The sequence below is a fragment of the Carassius gibelio genome, chromosome B9 (assembly GCF_023724105.1).
Source record: "Carassius gibelio isolate Cgi1373 ecotype wild population from Czech Republic chromosome B9, carGib1.2-hapl.c, whole genome shotgun sequence".
In the NCBI taxonomy this organism is placed as follows: Eukaryota; Metazoa; Chordata; class Actinopteri; order Cypriniformes; family Cyprinidae; genus Carassius; species Carassius gibelio.
This window is the reverse complement of record NC_068404.1, coordinates 44,980-66,791: the sequence shown is the minus strand read 5'-3', so window position 1 is coordinate 66,791 and position 21,812 is coordinate 44,980. Positions and strand designations below refer to the sequence as shown.

General features: G+C 37.4%; 1 protein-coding gene across 4 annotated transcripts; it reads right to left on the bottom strand.

Annotated features, from left to right (window-relative positions):
* Positions 1-14,030: 14,030 nt before the first annotated feature.
* LOC127964425 (transcription factor MafG) lies at positions 14,031-20,382 on the bottom strand. 4 transcript variants are annotated; one of them, XR_008155040.1, is made up of 4 exons: positions 19,774-20,382; positions 18,704-19,176; positions 16,042-16,107; positions 14,031-15,462 (listed from the first exon to the last, which is right to left on the bottom strand). XR_008155040.1 is itself a non-coding variant. In XM_052564649.1 (3 exons), the coding sequence occupies exons 1-2, from the start codon at positions 19,807-19,809 to the stop codon at positions 18,724-18,726; spliced, it is 489 nt and encodes a 162-aa protein (XP_052420609.1). In that variant the 5' UTR covers positions 19,810-20,382; the 3' UTR covers positions 14,031-16,107; positions 18,704-18,723. The 4 variants fall into 4 exon arrangements, 2 of the variants coding, with proteins under 2 accessions (XP_052420609.1, XP_052420610.1); XR_008155039.1 differs by having other exon boundaries at positions 16,042-19,176; positions 19,774-20,371; XM_052564649.1 differs by having other exon boundaries at positions 14,031-16,107.
* Between the last annotated feature and the right edge of the window lie 1,430 nt (positions 20,383-21,812).

Sequence of the window (21,812 nt, the reverse complement as noted above, 5' to 3'; positions counted from 1 at the left end):
AACCTAGAACACTGTCTAAGACTTGATGGCTGCTATGTCAATTCTTCGTCATCAGTTAGGAGCCTAGGTGTGCTATTTGAACGCAATCTTTCCTTAGAAAGACACGTTTCTAGCATTTGTAAAACTGCATTGCCTATGCTCTCAATGTCAAATGCAGGAATGTGTCATACTGTCTAGTCTCTGTTTCCCTGGGTGTCCACTAGTGGGCTTCCCCTTAGGCACTTCACCGTAGGCACTAGTATTCCACTAGTCTTGCCTTTCATCACAGTAATTGCACTACTGCTAATTGCACCAGGTGCCTTCACTTAATTGTCATTAGCCTCCCTATATTTACCAGTCTTTTCATGTTGTCTAGATTGAGTCCTTACCCTTCGTGATCCCAGTCTTCTCGTCCTCCGAGATTCCTCATCTTCCTATTCCCTTCCTGTCCCTTTCCTGTTTATTTTATTTTGGATTGTTCTATGGTTTTGACCCTGGCTTGTTTGACTTCGTTTTTGGATTATCCCATTAAAATCATACCTGCAATTGGATCTCTCCCTCTCCTGTGTCTTACTGGGTCGCGAACTGGCCCCCCAACTGAGTCTGGTTTCTCCCAAGGTTTTTCCTCCATTCTGTCACCGATGGAGTTTCGGTTCCTTGCCGCTGTCGCCTCTGGGTTGCTTAGTTGGGGACACTTCATCTACAGCGATATCGTTGACTTGATTGCAAATAAATGCACGGACACTATTTATACTGAACAGAGATGACATCACTGAATTCAATGATGAACTGCCTTTAACTATCATTTTGCATTAAAAAATGCATTGCTGCAAGGGTCATTTATTATTCTAGGTCACTCAAACCGTGTTAAATCACTTGGTTCTCTGTATGGCTGCATTAACACAGCTGTCATGAGACACACAAAACTGCCCTTCATTTGACTTTAATCACAAAACATCCTTTTTTATTTTCTTCATAAAGGCTTTCACTGTCTGTCACGAAGTGTAATCCACACTCTTTATGCTGACTAAGTGCTTACCATTGCTCAACATGGACTTAATGCATTCTTGTTGTGCTGCAAACATCACGTTCTCCTGCCCTATGCCCTGGTCAGAACATGTCAGGGAGGGATTACATGACATTTTATTGTGAATGAACTTTAGCATTCTGACAATTCAGATTTAGTGATGCACTTACACTTTCACCTAGAAACTTCACAACAATATTCACCTAGATTTTCAATTGAGGTAAAATGGTTATTATAAACATTTACATTCATTTGGCCAGTAGTGATCTGGTTACTGAAATATAAATAATACATTTTCAGAAGTAACTGGTAAATCTCTGTAACATTGATTAATTGTACAATTCGTTTTTTTAGAAGACAATGATGTAATAAATTTTTTTGTATTACTCTAAAACAATAAAACAGTAAGGGCCAGGTTTCCTAACAGCTTGTGCAAACATAACCCCCCTTTTGCTTATAAATAACTACTGCCTAAATTTTCAAGCAGTTTTTGCAGCTTTGTATTCTAAATTTGCAGGAGTTTTATTTAGAGACACAAAATATATGGGAGAACCATTTTTAAATTGCAACACTATTTCCTAAGGTTTGCAGTAGACAATTTAGTGGTATTTGCAACATGATTTAACACCCAAAAAAGCATGACACAAGAGAGATGTGAAGTAAAAGAAAAATATATTTCTCCACTCATGTTTATTTATTTGGAGTGGTAATACAACATTAGTAGGCCATCAGACTGCCATCTTTGTGTTGACCTTTCTTCATCTCTGATTTCTCTTCTAACCTAGTTTCTAGTTTGGACAGTCTCATTATTAGCAACTCTGGTTTGCCACTGACTTTGGTCCAAATTTGCACTTCAGGGTTTTAACTGCATCACTCTTTCTGACCCAAGTTTTTGCATTCTTCTTCTGAATTGGCTCGGTTGCTGTCTGGACTGCTTCCCTGGACTAGGACCTTTGCCTGGCTTTTAAGTCCCCTTTGATTTTTCCTTGCTGTTGGACTTCTGCTCAGAACTCAGTCTTTTCAGTTACTATTTGTCAGTAAAGCCTTGGTTCAGCATGTATCTGCTCTTGGGTCCCCCCCACCCCCCCACCCCTGAAATCCTGGCATTGGTATGCAGGTGGGTAAGTGGCTGCTTTCTGGACCAAGCCAATAAACCAAACTTCATTGTGGTCTTTGTGATATTGTGGTCTCTGAATATGATTTGTGTTCTTACTTTAATGTAACACTTTGTGTTTCTCCCTTTTTATTGTCAATCAAGAATATATTCTAAGTCCAATCACTTATAAAATTCTGTCAGAGTGCCAATATTGCCAACACCCAAGCTTAAAGAAAGCTTAAAACAACAAGCATGTTGCCAATAACATCCCAAAAAAGTTTAAAGAAGCATGTTACCGGTAGTAACCAAAAAAACCTAAACAATGAACATGTTGCTTATACCCATATAATTAGTATTGCTGGGTCTAATATTAGTAATATTAGTCTACATAGAAAATTCCCATAGTACCATAATATCCCAAGGGCACAATTATTACAAACTATGATAGGTGTAGTATTCCTATAGGAAGACATGGATCAGCTGAGCCACAGCTGGTGCAAGCTTGAGCATGACCTGTCAGAACTAACTCTGTGCTTGACATATAATTCTCCTCAGCATGATTCTGTAGATGCCTCCTGAAGATGCCAAAGACTCTAAAGCCCATCTGGGAATCATTTGCCAAAATGCACCACTGAAAAGCCTTGACCTAGAATGAGTACCGTCTAACAGGAAGACCTTCTTTTTCTCTGGGAGACTGTACACCATGTAACACAAAGAAGAAACAGAACAGGGACTATATATACACATGGATAACAAGGGATCTTGATGATGAACAAGTGAACATAAGTAACTAAAGAGACGAATAAGGACACATTAAGATTAAAATGAAAGAGTAAGCATGAATTAAGACACAAAAACAGAAATAAACAAGACATAATCCTGTCATTACACCTGTTCTCCCACAAGGCACATCTTCACACCATTAACAACAGTCCAACTGTGGTGGTGGGAGGGGGCTTTGGAGATAGACAGACATGAGACATCAGACGAAGACATAAGGTAGATGAAAGACCAGGAACAGGAGGAGCCAGGAAAAGGGAACACTATGTCGATTTGTGCTACCCTGTCAGATATTGTTATCTCCAATTAAATCAGTAGATTTCGTAGAATTCAAAAAAAAAAAAAAAAACATGCTACCTGTCAAATTATAGTGTATTAACATCTACACCTCTACTCCAACCCTAAACCTACCCTTACAGTAATCCAAAAACAGTAATTATGTGTTATTCACGGTTTTTGCTGGAAGGGATACAGCTACAACAGGAAACCAACAATAAATACATTTTTGAATGAATGAATGAATGAATGATGCATTTATATAGTGCTTTATTGTGTATAGCTGTACACTCAACGCGTTTTACAATCATGTGGAGGTCTCTCCTCAACCACCACCAGTGTGCCTGGATAATGCGATTGCATCCACAGTACAATGACACCAGTGTGTTCACCACACACTAGCTACAGGTTGCAGCTGGAGGGTGACAAAGGTCCAAGGTGTAGTCAGAGGGGTGAGGGAATGCAGTGGAGCCTGAGTGATAGAAAGACCATAGCAGAGTAGACAGAGTGCAGAGCCAAGTTGGAGCCGATAGGCCGAGGTGAAGGAACAACAGTGGGAGCTGGTTCCAGAAGAGCTCTCTCAGGGTCTAATCATCCAAGTGTGCCTCACTGTAAAGTTGTAGATAGCCCTCCACATATTCCTCCAGTAACCGGCCGTTCTGGAGAAAGCAATCTTCTTCATCAATTTTGGATAGTTATTCTGTCACATATATTGTGGATTCAAGGAGATGCTCGATGAAAAATGATAAGCAGGTGAAGGAATAAACTAAGGAGGATTGTACAGACACTAAGACTAAAATTAAATTTGCATTTACATTTATTCATTTAGCAGATGCTTTTATCCAAAGTGATTTAAAAATGAGGACAATAGAAGCAATAAAAACTAACAAAAGAACAACATGTAAATGCAAATGACAAGTCTTGGTTAGCTTAATGCAGTACATGTAGCAAGGTATTAGTGACTAAAAAAGTCAGTGAAAGTGATTTTGTGCCTCTTTGAGATGGACAGAACGCAAGCTTCTAGAGGGCACGTAACTGTGAAGTAATGAAAGGTAAAAGGTTACAGAGCCAGTGGTGGTTTTGTAGTAAACCATTAATACCTTGAATATTTTGTGAGCAGCTACTGGCAGCCAGTGCAAATAGATAAACAAAGGTGTGACATGCATTCTTTTCAGCTCTTTAATTAATAAAGATTAATCTTGCAGCAGCATTTTTGAATTGTAGAGGTTTGATAGAATTGTCTGGAAGACCTGCCAAGAGAGCATTGCAATAGTCTAGCCTTGATAGAACAAGAGCTTGAACAAGGAGTTGTGTCGCATGTTCTGAAAGAAAGGGCCTGATCTTCCTAATGTTGTATAAAGTGAAGCTGCAGGAAGTTTTAGCAATGTGGTCTGAGAAATTCATCTTATCATCAATCAAAACTCCAAGGTTTATAGCTCTTTTTGAAGGAGTTATGGTTGATGAGCCATACTGAATTGTAAATTTTTTATAAAGGGATGTGTTTGTCACAAGCAGTTCTGTCTTAGCCAGGTTGAGTTAAAGATGATGAACTGTCACCCAACATGAAATGTCTGTTAGACATGCTGAGATGCGAGCAGCTACAATAGGATTACAAGGATGGAATGAGAGGTAGAGTTTAGTGTCATCAGCATTGCAATGATATAAAAGCCATGTTTCTGAATGACAGAACATATGTGATGCCATTTAGACTGAGAAGAGAAGTGGTCTAAGAACTGAGCCCTGAGGCATCCCAGTAGCTAGATGTTGTGACTTGAAAACCTCACCTTTCCAAGATACCTTGAAGGACCTACCTGGGAGGTAAGACTCAAGCGACTGTGCAGTTTTAGGGCTTCAACAACTGAGAGCAAGGCAGTCTCGGTAGAATGTCCACTTCTGAAACCAGATTGTTTGCTGTCCAGGAGGTTGTTCTGTGTGAGAAAGGCAGAGACTTGTTTGAACACACCTAGCTCAAGAGTTTTTGCAATGAAAGGAAGAAGGGAAACTGGAGGAAAAACACCAGTGTGAAGGGATGTGCTAACGATGTGAGTGATTGCAGGTACAATGGCAGGATAAATTACTTGAAGGAGATTAGATGGAATAGGATCAAGCTGGATATTGTCAGGAATCGTATATTCCGATCCAGAGCATGCCAAACATGCTCAATCGGTGACATATCAGGTAAGTATGCTGGCCATGCAAGAACTGGGATGTTTTCAGATTCCAGGAATTTTGTAGAGATCCTAGCAAGATTGGGTCATGCATTATCATGCTGCAACAGGTGATGGTCGTGACAGAATGGCAAAGGGCCTCAGGATCTCGTCTCCGTGCACATGTGTTCATTTTCCATAATATAAGCCTGCCCATACTATAACCCCACAGCGACCAAGGGTCACTCGATCAACAATGTTGACATCAGAAAGCAGATGGGTTTCCCTGAGATGGTTTCTGACAGTTTGCGCAAAAATTCTGTGGTTATGCAAACCGATTAGTGCAGCAGCTGTCTGGGTTGCTGGTCTCAGACGATCTTGGAGGTGAAGATGCTGGATGTGGAGGTCCTGGGCTGGTGTGGTTAAATGTGGTATGCGGTTGTGAGGCCAGTTGGATGTACTGCCAAATTCTCAACAGCTCTAGTGGATATTCCTGCAGTCATCATGCCAATTGCGCACTCGCTCAAAACTTGCAACATCTGTGGCATTGTGCTGTGTAATAAAACTGCACATTTTAGAGTAGCCTTTTTTGTGGCCAGCCTAAGGCACACCTGTGCAATAATCATGCTGTCTAATCAGCGTCTTGATATGCCACAACTCTGAGGTGGATGGTTTATCTCGGCAAAGTGCTCACTGAAGGGCTCACTAACAAAGATTTAGACACATATGTGAACAATATTTGAGAGAAATATGTCTTTGGTGTACATAGAAAAAGTCTTAGATCTTTGAGTTCAGCTCATGAAAAATGGGGGCAAAAACGAAAGTTTTGCATTTATATTATATTTTGTTCAGTGTACAGCAGGATTTTGTGATTTGCTCTTTCTGCAGCTCTGAGCTTACAATGCTTATGGAGATCATTAGATAGCCAAGGGGCAGAAGAGGTGGAACAGGCTGACCTGGAAGACAATCGGCAGACAGTGTCTAAACAAAACAAGAGTGGAGCAGAAAGTATCAGTAGCACTGTTAGCATCAAGAGATGATAAATATTCAGAGGAAGGAAGCCAAGATGAAACCCTAACAGATAGCCAGGATGGTGAAAGCGAGCATAGGTTACTGTGTAAAGTGACATGTGGAAGGGTATATGCTGTTTCGGGAACGATGTAGAGGTTTAAGGGTGAAAATGAAAAGAGTTCAAATGAAAGAGTAATAATGAAAAGAAGACATACAAACAAAACTGCAACAAACCAAGACATAATCATGACAGCAATACTGATTCCATATTATTCCTGTATATTCAAAGATAGTGTATGTATCAAATGTTTTAAATGATAATTTCATGTTTTTACAATTTAACAATTCTTCAGTTTACAATTCAATGTTATATTGAACATATGTTAAGTATTGGAGGGAATGCATCTTGAAATCATCTATTGACCAAATTAAAATAAATGTGAAAAAAAAAAATCACACCCAGAGCAGTTTGTGTTCACGACACACATTCATAGCAAACCATATCAATATCTGAAAATGAACTATACTCAGACCACCTCCCAACCACTTTAAAGCAAACTTCGGCCACATACACACCAAAAATCTAGCGAACCGTGCTCAGCCCCCTGAAAAGGACCAAGTGTGAAAAACACAAACAGGTCACAGTCCAGTCCAGACACGTGTGGTGCCTCAGCAACCACAGACCCCGGCGGCTAGGGACAGATGATCTTCCTTCTTTTTTTCTAAAAGAAGGTAAGTTTCAAGTGATGCACTTTCAATTTAAACTTACCATATTGTGTGCAGTTTAATGAGCCATTTAGTGCAGCTTGAGCATAACCAAAGCCCAAATACTCAATGCATTTACTATGAGTGTCATCAGCCAATGAATCAACTGCTGTGATTCTATACATGCATCAGACAATTGTCACACCTGGAGGGGGCTCCCACAGCATTAATTACTGACCCAGCATCAAGTGAACCAATGAAAGAAACACAGTAGCGAAGCTAGTGTAGCATCTTGATCTGAGGCACTGGCTGACTGTGACATTCTTTTGTTACGCAATAGAGGGTTTTTTGTGAAGAACGGGAACGTTTGGGCTGGCGGGGTCGAGGGCAATCACTGAGCACACTGTTGACACTGCCTCTCTTTGGTAGTTCAATCCACTGTCTAATATTCTGGCATCCCAAACATTCTGCAACATTTGAAAAAAACAACATCACACAGGCGGACAGAAATGGCTGGAATTCTGAAAGAGAAAGGCTCTATAATCCTGTTCATCATGCACATGAATCACCAAACATTTTTTTTCAGTCAAATGAACTCACAAACTCTGATACTTAATCAGACAAAGCCTGCTTTTAGAGAGAAATGTCTATTGACTCATATCGCAACGCTGATAAATCATACTCATAAAGTAGATAAAATGACAAGCTTGTTAGCACTCCATACTTTTTTTTTTAAAACATTAAGTCATCCCTGCTTAGTGAATCACATTCTAGAGTGAAATAACAGACAGGATTCTGAATGTGGACAGAGTTTTTTTTTTTTTCTTCAGTGTGCAGCTTTTAGTTACATTAGAATTTGTGAACTCTGTATGTGTTGTATTTTTAAAAAATGTAAGCACAGCAAATAATATAAGCATAATAATTATTATTGTTTTTGTGTTATTTACCACAACTATAAAATGTAGACATGCTATTTATATTCATATAATACAATATAGCCTAGTATGATTAAATATTCATAATTGTTATTTTTAGTAACAGTGGTAGTAATATTAATGGAAGCCATCAAAACTGCTTGAGCATTCGATGATATAAAGACTTTACATTAGATGTGGTGCATTGCTGTGGCTGTCAAGTCTATAGCCCGTCATATTATCTCATTTAAATGTAAGCAGAACTGTAGTCGTTGGATATTTTTATTTTTGTTTTATTTTTTATGCCAATGCAGTGAAAATGCTTTCCAGAGTGCACTCACCATCCATCGCACCAGACGCGGACAGTACGCCTCCTCTTTTCCGGACTGCAGTCTGCGGAGGCCGGAGCGCTGCTCACATGATGCCCGTTCTTCATCATTTTATACAGCCCTATTTACAAGCACTTTCAGCACAAACAGCAAAGTCAAATCTCTGATATTAACTGGTTTTCAGTAAGTGTTACAGGACTGGGAAACCTTTGTCCTTTTCCAGGATAGCCGGCTTCTGCATTAAATGAAGGTGACGTTTAGTGTGGGACAACGCCTCCTCTGCCGGCCAGCAAAATTACGAATCATACTACTGTGAAGGCTTACTCATGAATATTAGTGATGTAAGATTACGTTTGGTCCGTGGGATTAATTCATTTGCTGAACGGGTAACGGGTGTTAGGCAATGAACGAATCATACAAGTCATGGCGTGGCTCATGAATATTAGTTCGCGTGCTTTACGCTTCACGAAGGTTTTCAAACAACGTTAGCATAATGTTTTTGGGAAACGCAGCCCAGGTTAACCTCCATAGCCCGCCCCTTTGCAATAGTAAGATCTGTAAATTCGTTTCCCGGGAAGTGGCGTCACATGGTACGGAATCGTACGATGTGCGGTGACAGGCAGCAGACATTACTGTTACATAATCACAACTTTGTCATGTGACAAGTATGCATAAATGTTATATTAAGTGGTATATATAAATAAATGCTTGGAACCAGGCTAGCTTTGATGCACTGACGATATAGATTTATATAATTAGTTTACAAAGAAATCTGTAAAATATAGATTATTAAACTATGTTCAGTTCACTTTTATACCCCAATAATACTAAAAACAATTTCTGAAATTGCCAGTCAAGATCTATTATAGTCTATTGGTCTCCTTTTAAAATGGAGAGGCAACTTTAGTTATCTCTTTTGAAATTATATACATATTAAGTGCTGAGGCGTGAAAAATAAAACACATTTGGGCTTAACTGTGGGGATGTAACCATACAGACAGCACATTTTCTTACAACCCAACACCAAGTCAGAAATACCCACAACCCAAAAATATATAGAATTTTAAGAACTATTAAATTATTCAGTCTCAGTATTACTATTTAATTATTAAAAGTATTATAATTATTTTTGCAGGCTAATATAAAGTCAAAGTCACCTTTATTTATATAGCGCTTTAAACAAAATACATTGCGTCAAAGCAACTGAACAACATTCATTTGGAAAACAGTGTCTTGATAATGCAAAATGATAGTTAAAGGCAGTTCATCATTGAATTCAGTTATGTCATCTCTGTTCAGTTTAAATACTGTCTGTGCATTCATTTGCAATCAAGTCAATGATATCGCTGTAGATGAAGTGACCCCAACTAAGCAATCCAGAGGCGACAGCGGCAAGGAACCGAAACTCCATCGGTGACAGAATGGAGGAAAAACCTTGGGAGAAACCAGGCTCAGTTGGGGGGCCAGTTCTCCTCTGACCAGACGAAACCAGTAGTTCAATTCCAGGCTGCAGCAAAGTCAGATTGTGTAGAAGAATCATCTGTTTCCTGTGGTCTAGTCCTGGTGGTCCTCTGAGACAAGGTCTTTACAGGGGATCTGTATCTGGGGCTCATCTAGTTGTCCTGGTTTCTGCTGTCTTTCAGGGCAGTAGAGGTCCTTTCTAGGTGCTGATCCACCATCTGATGAAAAATATTAATTTTAAATGTATCACCTAGTTGTCCACGTGTGGACCCCAGTGATTATATATTTTTGTTGTTGTTGTTATTTCAGTTTGTTTTATTATTTATTTATTTTTTGCGTTTACTTAATACAAATAAGTTAATCAGTGAAAACACAACAACAAAAATTATGATGATGATGACTTTGATAATATTGATGGCTGCAGCACATAGCAAAAAAGTTGAGACAAGGCACATGTACGATTAAGTTACATCACCTTTCCTTGTAATTAGACCTTTTTAATAGTTTCTGAACTGAGACTAATTGCTGCAGTTTTACAAGTGGAATTTTTGCCCAGTTTTGCTTGAAATAAGCCTGCTCAACATTCCTTGATCATTGTTGTCTTATTGTCCTCTTCATGACTCGCCACACATTTTCAATAGGAATCCACTCTGTGTCTAGGAAATCATAATGGCATAGCACATGCAGAATGAGACCCGGCAGTTCTCATTCTAATAATCATGGACTTGATCGCAGTATGTCTCTGTACAATCCCACTATACCATGCCGTGGGCTCTGATGTACTTCATACCATGACAGATGAAGTGGGTTTGCACCTGCCACTGATAAAAGTTTGGATGGTCCCTTTTGTCTTTGGTATGAACAACTTGATGTTTATTTTTCCCAAAAACAAGCAAATAAACAGAATGACACTTTCACTATAATAATGACATAATTACAAAATTGTTTGGATGAACTACCCCTTTATTAGCTAAGTCAAACCATATAAGAAGATTTTAGCGCCCCTCTGGAGATTTATGATGTGGCAGCACATAGTTCTTATCCAGCAGATGGCGCTCCATTACTGTACCAGGAGAGCATATGTCCTCCTTTCCAAAAAAAAACTTCTGAAAAACTAACTACTTATTTGAGTTTCTGTAGTAAAGACCATAAGAACAGTCTTATGGTATAAATAAGTAAATTAAACAGTGAACATTTCACCCCTTATGGACAGCAAGAATAGAACAGGGAATATGGCATGCAGATAAATTATGGACATTTATGGCTGTTGTTCTATTATTATCACTATATCTGTAATAGGCTATTTAACGTGTGTATGCCAATTTCAGTATTTTAAGTTTTCTTCTAAGACCAACATTTCTCAAATTAATGCAGCTTATAGGCTAAAGCATTCAACATATAACCATTCAACTTTTCTGTAGTGTATGTTTCATTTCATCATAATTCATAAGCACATCATGTAAGCTGTATAAAGTGGCATGTAGTAACTTTTACTTTTGAGGCCATTAACCATAATGTGAGCTTTAGTGACTTAGGTACCTGCTACTTCATAACATAAGAGTAGTAACAACTGCACATCCTTTCCTTTAAAAACATAAACAATGGTCCTTTGACAACCATAAAAATTGCAACAAAAAGTATCTGTTTGTTACAAAACAGAAATATTAAAAAAAATTTTAAGCACAGACATTCATAAAGTTTTTCCTTATGGTTCACAATGATCTTCTTGGTATAAGTGGCTCATTTGTCTTGAATGACAAATTAATGACCATGTCTGATGAAATGGAAGAAGAAGCAGAAGAAGAAGAAGACTGAATGCTCAGATGCACTGGTCTTCAGGTTAAACTTGGTAGGCAACCCATGTAGTCATGAAATCTCTCAAATCCAAAACCCAAGCCCATATGTTCGATCAGAGCAAATCTGCACTCAGATTTTGTCCTTTCCTGGAGGTATAGGCTGTAAGTTACCATCCATTAGCATTTGCTTGGAGTAAAACTCAGCCTAACTTATTTTGACAAATCCAAGGAGATTTTGTTTTATGTTCTGGTTGAATCAAGGAAGGGTAATGACTGGTTCTGTTGGCAATGTTTACTTGAGCAGTTTCTATTCTTGCTCATGTTTTCTATTTGAACGCCAGATTCAACAGTTCCCTGAGGTTTGCGGTTTTTGTGGAGAAGTTTGAATGAATTTACAAATAAATGCAATGAAAGAATATAAAAAATAAAAAAATACCAGTGATCGCTTCATGTATTTGAATCTGGTAATGGTCTCATTTTTATTCTTGCATTTATCCATGAATACTTTAATATCGCCCGATTTATTTATTATTATTATTTTCTTTTTTTTTTGACAGACCATTGATATTGAGTGTATCCAGTCTGCAGGTTTAGATTAGATTAGATTAATCTTGTCATTGTGCAGAGTACAGAAGTGCAAATGTTTAAATATATACCTGTATGAATATAAAAGTATATTTTTGTCATTCATAACCAGAGTGTGATAGCCACTCCTCCTTCACCATGTAGCTGTGACAGTTCAACATTTTATTTTTATTTATTTATTTATTGTTAATTAAGTGCATTATCTGGGTATTTAAAGTACACCTTTGGTTTTTCCTTTCTTTTGTGTGTGTGATTGAGCACACTACTTCCACTATTTATGATAAAAATGGCAAATAATAGTGCATAAGTACATGAACTAGGATGCACTATTTAACTTTTTTTATTTATTATTTTGACCACTCACTTCAAAAAGAAGACACTCCAGAAATTTTAATTTAATGGAGATAAGGGCAAATAAATAATTATAATCAGTGGACATGAAATGTACCCTAATTTACAGAATGACACAAAAAGTTAAAAGGTCTGTTGGCAACGAAATAGTCAAATATGGTCTGACTTTTAAAGGGCATTTTAAATTTTCAGACAAGGCTTTGTCAATCCAACAGCAAATACATGAGAGTAAATACAAATAATAAACATCTCCTTTATTATTTGGACAGACTGCTAAATTTTCACATAAAATTTATAACAAAATAATAATTTTCCCTCTAAGATGATAACTGGACTGAACATCATGTGACAATGTAGCACACTGTTATTTGCAACAGTTATTGTTGCATTAAATGATCACTTTTACAGTACATACTATTTGTAAAGACTCTCACGTAAATAGTGAGCTAATATTCTATTCCTAACACACCCATGCTATATTTCTCCCTCAGGATGCTATGTTGTTAGATAAAAAAGATGTGGAAGAGTGTATGTCTCGATGATGATGGTGCATGGGCCCCATTAATTGTGCCACTGGCTCCAGGCTGAGAGATCTAGGGCAAGCACCTGCTGCAGAAGTGGGTAAGAATGATGAATGCTGTCCTACAACACCCATCCACTCACCTCTCCCCTCCATGTGCCAAATCACTCTTGGCTTCCCTCTGGGAGCATGTCTCTGAGGAACTCTTGGTGTCCCATGGACTGGTCAACTACTAGATAATATATATTTTATAATAATTACAAATATATTGGCTAAAATAATTGCCAATGAAGAGGCCACTATTTTAGTGGTCTCTCAATGTTTAATGATTACTCTGTTGATAAATCACTAATTTGAATAATGGGAGTGACAAGATGCACCTTGATATCTATTACAGTAATGGCATGGTAATAATAAGGTAATACAGTTTTAGTTATTCTGAATTTAAAAATTATTTAAATTACAAATAATAATACATTTTAAGCATTGTTATGTAGCTGCTTTGACATGCATATGTAATCAAACTAAATTAATTTGGACAATTGTATGAGCCTATTTTATTGAAATTATGTTTTTAGGCCCACAGTTTAAAAGCTGAGAGAAATGTCTTGATAAAAGAAGCATTTAGGCCGGCAAACATGTCTGAACAGAGGAAAAAATTGCCTTGTATTCTACAAACCCAAATTTAGGACAGACACACCTCAACATCGCTCATGACTCCAGTGTTTTACTCACGTCAGGCCAAAAATATGTTCTCAGAGGTTGCTTAAACTAGGTCGACTGACATCTTTTTTTGGATCACAGAGGGAGAAATTGTGCCATCTAAATGATAGCAGTCTCCTAAAACCAAATTGGACAGCAATAAGCCTTCCCCACTGGTTTATTTTTACACAAATCGAACTGGGTCAATAACCATGCCATGGAACATAACCAATTATATAATCATCATATCTCTCAAACTTGGTAACAAATAATACTATGATTATACTGCATTTATAAAAAAGAAAAAAAAAAAAGAAAAAAAAAAAGTATTTGAGTCCCTCATGTTCTGGATCTTTCTCAAAACATTTTTATTAGTCAAATACAAAATAAAAGAAGCTGTACAACAGTAAATCAATAACTTAGCCACATCTCAAAAATGGTTAACTGCATGGTTCAAATCCACAGTCATTAAATATGAATACAGTGTTGTATCTAGATTGCAAAAAAGTACAACAATTTAATCAATAAATAGTTACAATTCACCCATTTTGTTACTGTGTTTTATACAAAGCACTGCAATATATCTTATTACAACCCATTGATAAAAATAACCATAACATATTCTATCAATGTTAACCAATCCTAAACTCATATTTCATATCTTTATTTTATTGACCCACGAATCTGATACAAAGAACTACTCTTAGTGCCAAATATAAAACCCTTTACAGTCACTTGCACACCAAAGAAAGAAAATTATGAATTAAGCCTAAAGCTTGATAACATTGCCATTAATGTGCTGACTGGAAAAAAAACAACTGCTTTTTGATAGGATTCATTAATGATTCAAAACCAATAAAAACATCGAAAGGCCTGTTGCATAGCCTACCATTAAATGAATATAGCCACAATACAGTTAATTTAGCAATGACAATAGCTCTGTCCCAAAACTTAGTGAGCTACATAGACATGTTAACTGAAATGGAACTGAAATGACATATTGTGAGACAGATAGTGTTTCTCACAGTAGTTGTAAAAGAGTTACCACTAATTCTGAAATAAGAATGTCGCCAAACATCCACGTTTTTCAATTAACGGAATTATTTTTATCTATTCTTTCATTTTATTTATAATTTCTATACTGAATGAAATAAATGTATGAAGGATGTTTTACATTTTGGAGGAATTCTTTGAAAGAAGATCATTTTGGAATTGGATTTACTGCATGCCACAAAGGCTTAGAATTGGGCCAAAACAGGTTTTCTTAGAAAGCATTGCAAGATTGCTGGAGCCTTCGAGTCAGGAATGTGCCTATGATGCACTCGGATGCTAACTTGGATTGGAACAGAGCTAATAAACACACATTTAGCTTTGCAGCAGTGACTGTATCTCACTAAAATATCTTCCTACTCAGCAGTCCTTTCACAATAGTCCTAAATACAAACTACCACAAACATCATTGGTCAAGAATATCAACAATTTATGTGCACATAAGGGTACAGTGTGGCACTTATCCAAGAACTACATTAAACACCACAGAGTGCACAAAGTGCTGTGTGAAACAAGTATGATGAAAAAAAAAATGCTCCAAAAAGCTGCTTTTCAAAAGTAGAAAATAAGATATTTGGATGTGTTGAGTGCATTATACGAGCAATAAGCGCTAAAAACATACCAGTCTTTGAAAGAATATAACCTACATATGAAAACATGGGATGCATATTTTACTGTTGCAAAACCTCTTTCTGATGGCGGGTTGAAAGGTTTTCAGAATCTGGTCTTGAATCTATAATGTGAGACAGAGTTGAGGTAAAAGGGCAGTGCATTCTTGTCACAGTGAATCAGTTTCAATGTGTTAATTTCTCCTTAAATTAATAGTTCATCCATAAATGAAAGCGGTCTTCATTATTTAGCCACGTATTACTGCTCATTGCTGTAAAATAAGCTCCACTATGTAATCAGGATTAGAACTTTTATCAACTGAAGGGGTTCATTTTGCTTCTGTACGTTATCCTCCTTATTACATATTTAATTTGATAATGATAGACATAATATGATGCATAATATTGGGTATAAGAGTGAAAATCTTTTATTAGAACTGATGTTTAAGGGGCTGATTTGCAGAGAATAAATCAAATTTTTTTGTTCAGCCATATACAACTTGGTATATAGAGCGAACAAGTCATATATATTATGTATATTCTGTTCACTTCACTGATTCAGCTGATTTTCAGTCAGGGCGAGAAGACAAAGTACTTCTGGTGCTTTTTATTTTTATATTACACTAAACATACTGTATGTCCTGAGATAACAACAGGGAATAGCATATCAAAATAAGCCCATTTCATTTGTGCATTTCACTTACCCTGATCATCTCTCACAGAGGAGTCTCATGAAGCTTATTTCAAATATCTTTGCACTGTATGTAGTTCTAAAGAGCAAGATGACAGGGTTGACAGTCAATTAACTTTTTAAATATTATAGCTCTGTTCCAAACCCTAGTCTGTAGACATACGGTAGGCAGCATCGTCAGCATAGTTAAATGTAATATCTTTATCCACCTTTCCTGTTTAGCGGACACTGATTTTCAATCCTTCAACTTGACATGACAATCAAATCAAGTCACATTCTATTGTATTCTTTACTTGTACATTTTGCTCATAAAGAATTGGCTGTTTATTATATAGTGGTTTGGAGAATAGATAGATGCATTTCTTTTTCAGTGAGTTTGTCACTCATTCATGCCATGCCTCCTTATTTAGTGTGTCTTACAACAGTCTATATGTTGGGAGAGCATATACTGTATGATGCCTTAAAATTGACAATTCACTAGGTTTTGGAACAGAACCTCAACTTTAAATTCAGGTCTTGCTATTTTTCTTGCCCTCAAACATTAAGGATAAATTGTGTTTTGCCCAACCACCTGTGCTGGAAGAGAACTGCAGACTGGCTATGCACCATTATGAAGCTACACATTGGGTTTATTATAGTTATAGCTGCAGTTAAGCTGGAAATTATATCGTTCAACAAAAGTCAGGTGTTCTGAGTGCAAGACATCTTCATTACAGAGATATGGAAAAAGCCAATATGAACAACTGGCTTCTGTACACCATCTATAGTTCTTTATAATATCCATTTAAAGAATACAGCTGGACACTTACACAGTGAACAACACTGCCACCTGACCACATACACAGCACGCCACGCGCTACCCCACTGCACGTGCCTACTTACTAGAAAAGCAATCAGACTTCAATAATAAGCCACTTTTGGTACAATTGCAAAATTGATATCAAACTATTTTTTGTTCATATAAATAACTTTTTTTTTCTGTTTTCTTATTCAGGAAAGAAAACAACAAAGTAGCTGGAATAAGACATCAGAGAGCATTTGCTAACAATTCAACAATAAAGCTTGTGCTGGGTTGATTTGAGACCAGCCCATCCACACAAATCACAGAACAACAAAACCACAGCTCTACGACTCTGAACAAAGCTCTAGAATGATCAGTTTTACCAACACAGTTTTCTAAAAACAAGTAAATGCCTCCTCTCTCTGCGATATCTTTTTTTTAGAAAAGGGTTTCTCATATCTGCAAAAGAAGAACGTCACCTGCCAGACAGCTCAACAGGTCCTCGGCTCTCCCATGCATAAATACAGTAGTTTATTGCCTCTCCTGGTCATATTCCTCTGAATATAACTTGTAAACATCATTCCACTAATGGAATTGAACTTAACAGGAAAGAAAACTGAAGATAGCTGAAAAATAATTTTTGCTCACTTTGTGAATTACAAGATCAGTATGTATTGAGGGAACACCGCCATTTCTGATAGAATAGTGAATATATTTACTGTATTTTCTGTATATCACTCAGTGGACAATATCAAGCACATGTAACTCAAGTTGGAGCTAAATGGAAGAGTTAACCCTGAACACAAAAAGGAGATTTAGCAGAATGTACATGCTCTTTTCCATACAGTGAATCCATACAGTGGCCATGTCTGTCCAGCCCCAAAAAGAACAAAATATTTCTATAAGTAACACACTCCAATTTATTCATTAACAATCTTTCCCTCTCTTCTATTAGCACAAATATTTTGTGTCATAAGATGCACTGCTTCAGGTTTGATGTCCATGACAACAGTGCTGTGGAAAATTACTTTAAATGTAATGCAATATAGTGTTACACCATATTTAAGGCAACTAATTGTGTTACTTTTTATGGGAATAAATGCATTACTTGCATTAATAAATGCATGTTACATTTTTTTTTCTAACAAAAAATAAAAAGTTATATTTTTGGCAACTGTAAAGGCCCTTTCACTCAACATTGGGATAGGAGAGGTAATAATGAATGAAGTAACTTGCGTTAATTTAGATATTTTTTTTGTAAATTTAAAAGAAATGTGTCACTTTACTAGTTAGTAAACCCCAACTGATGACAAATGGTATCAACTCTTTTGTCTTTAATCACAGGAGGTATAAATGTTACAATGTGAATTTTTTGTGACTGTTTTTATTATACTTTTATGGTGTATTTTAAAAACTTTTGTTGAGATTGCCAGTTAGTGCATACTTTCTACTGTGTTGGAAAGAGCAGCACATAAACAAATTTTGTGTTCCATGGACAGAATTTTTTTTAGGTAAGTGGTTGCATATCTTAGCTATATTTAAATAAAAAAATTAGTTAACAAATTTTCAACATAATCTTTTAAAAATATAGCCAAAATAAATGGTTAGCAACCACTTACCTTTAAAAAAAATGTGTATATTTTTTTCAGTGTACATGGCGTGTTTTTCTAATAATGAATTTGTGAACCTAAAGTGTGAAATATTCTGATTAATGATACTTTGATCAGAATTGTTGTTCATTAACAACAAGGGTTGTAAATGACAACAGAGAAACTTTAGTGTACTTTAGCTTAGATATTCTATGGTCACCAAGCAGATCATCTTGCTGAATTTTATCACATTATATAACATAAGTTACCCTGTGCCTGATGAAAACACTGACCAATATACTTACAGATGTTCCTAGTTTGTGCATTATGACCGTGCTTCTGTTTTGGACTTGACAATGGTGATGACACTGGTGGCAGCCACTTTGCCTGGTATGAGGGGCCCTATGACAGATGTGATAGGGCCCCTGGCAGTGGCAACAGGGCTGCGGGCCACAGTTCTGGCAAAACTCTGGAGAGCCTCATATTTGGAGCGCAGCACATCAAGCTCCACCCTCATGCTAGCATTTTCTGAGGCGAGTTTCTCCACCTCCCGCTGAAGCTCCGCCTTCTGTTTCTCCAGCTCCTCCTTTTGTGTGACACGTTTGACGCGGCAGCTGGCGGCATAGCCACGGTTTTTGAGTGTGCGCCGCCGCTGTTTCAACTGCAGGATCTCATCTTTCGACAGACCACGCAAGTGCTGATTCAGCTCCCGCACAGACATAGACACCAGCTCGTCATCCGTAAGACTTGTGCCATTTTCACCTGGCTCTCGCTTCACCTGCAGGGAAACACATTGGACAAGATCAAGAGAGAAGAGAGGGAAAGGAGTCCAGGGAAGACTTGAGAGCAACTGGAATTATCTTTAATATCAAACAAGCTGCAGTGATGAGTCTTATCCAGCACATGTTCAGCAAAGTGAGAAAAAGAAGGGTAAGAATAATAGTAATCTTAAGGTTAAAAAGCATATCAGTATGTTGGCTTTCTCAGTGCTGTAAAAATATATTGCTCATTTTAGTTCATGGTAGCTAATGAATTTGCGGTTACCATAAAATGTGCTTGTTTCCACCACTGAATAAAAATAAACTAAAAACGGACATTTATCTCACAATTCGGATGTTTTTCCTCACAATTGTGCGTTTACGTCTCACAACTCTTAACCACTTTATAACTTGCAACTGTGCATATATATCATGCAATTCCAAGAAAAAAAAGAATTGTGAGATAAAGTCGCGATTACCTTTTTAAATTTTTTATTCAGTTGCAGAAACGGGCTACGAAAAGTATAATTGCAGTGTGATTTATTGTGTGGTTTAATACTCTACTTTTCCTGATTTGAATTAAGAAGTATTTTTGTGGAAATATCACCTGAACATACCTTCAGTGCTTTGTTGCCCTTGTTTGTAGTAGTCATACCACGAGAGCCACTCTCCACTGCCCCACTCGACAGGTCTGTGAATACAAAAGGGAATTCACAAAGATCAGAAATTAATTCCAAAATTAAATTAAATTCATGCAATACATTTCTAAGACAGAAAATATGTGTTAACCTCTCTTTGTTGAAACCATTATAGAATTTCCTGGTTGAAAATTTTCAATGCTACAGATTGCAAAATAGATTCATAGCAAAAACAAACAAGTGTTTTTTTACATTTGTTACTATGCAGTATAGGGTGAACTGGGTGGTTACTCAGAGATTCTCTTCTGCTATCTACATATGACTAAGGTCCCTCTCTCAATGCAAGTGGTCCTCAATGGGTTTTTTAAATCTATTTTATCATTCACCAAGTGATAAAAATTGATCTTAGAAAGCACATATACAACACATCATCTTTTTGGAATTATAAGGTTTTATTTGACATTTTTGTCAAAATTGAGTTACACTTATTCTGTGGCAACTTATTTACATTATAAGCTTTTTTTTAAGTGGTGTACATTTTGGGGCTTTTTATCTATAAAACAAAAAGGTTTTATCTATAAAGTATATGGAATGCAAAAGCTTTGCCAAAGAATCCAAAGGAACAATCTGCATTTACAGAAAGGAAAAAGAAAGAAAGTTGTGACATTTGCCAAGTATGGTGACCCATACTTGGAATTGGTGCTCTGCATTTACTGTAACCCATCCAAGTGCACACACACAGCAGTGCGAAGTGAACACACACACACAGTGAACACACACCCGGAGCAGTAGGCAGCTATAGATCCAGCGCCCGAGAGCAACTGGGGGTTCAGTGCCTTACTCAAGGGCACTTCAGCCATGGGTACTGAGGGGGAAAAGAGGGCTGTTCATTCACTCCCTCCCACGTACAACTCCTGCCAGCACAGAGACTCGAACCAGCAACCTTCAGGTAAGCAAGTCTCTTTACACACAAACTTTGCTGTACTACACAGTCAAACTCTCTTTGCTAACATTTTGCACAGAAAACATCAATTACTTTTTTTTTTAAGAACCACTTGGATGTGGACGCACCAATCAGTACACAGCAAAAAAAGGCACAGAGATAGAACAAAACATAAAACGACAGGGTTGTAACAACCAAGTTATAACTATGAAAAGTGATGCAAACAACTAACCAGGGTTATTCACAACATACTGTATGTCATTAGGGGAAGTCGTGGCCTAATGGTTAGAGGGTTGGACTCCCAATCGAAGGGTTGTGAGTTCTAGTCTCGGGCCGGATGGAATTGTGGGTGGGGGTAGTGCATGAACAGCTCTCTCTCCACCTTCAATACCACGACTTAGGTGCCCTTGAGCAAGGCATCGAACCCCCAACTGCTCCCCGGGCGCTGCAGCATAAATGGCTGCCCACTGCTCCGGGTGTGTGCTCACAGTGTGTGTGTGTGCGTTCACTGCTCTGTGTGTGTGCATTTCGGATGGGTTAAATGCAGAGCACAAATTCTGAGTATGGGTCACCATACTTGGCTGAATGTCACTTCACTTTTCATTAAGCTCATGTAACAAAAAAGAGGCAGACGATTAGCAGTGCTGCATAAATATGGAAAAAAAAAAAATCTTACCTGGCCAAAACCACTATTATCATGACAGAAAACAGAGATAATGCCCTTAAAAGAGCATGCAGGGATAGAATTGAAGCAGATGTGTCACAGTGGGGATGTTAACACATGGGCAGAGACAGCAGCAGCTATCAGACATGCTTCTCTCTTTCTCTCTCTCTCAAAACACACTCACACACACACACACAAACACACCTTTTGGGTCAGTGGCTTTCTGCCACCCCAGTGGCTGCCAAACACACAGGCTCCGCCATATATGCTGAAATAATCTGCTTGTGTGTGTGGACTTAACATGTATATATTTTAACATTAAATACTACAATAAGCATTTTCTATTGTATTTCCCATACCCATCCCCCCAAATTATGTATTTTACAACAGAATATAAATGCTAAATGCATA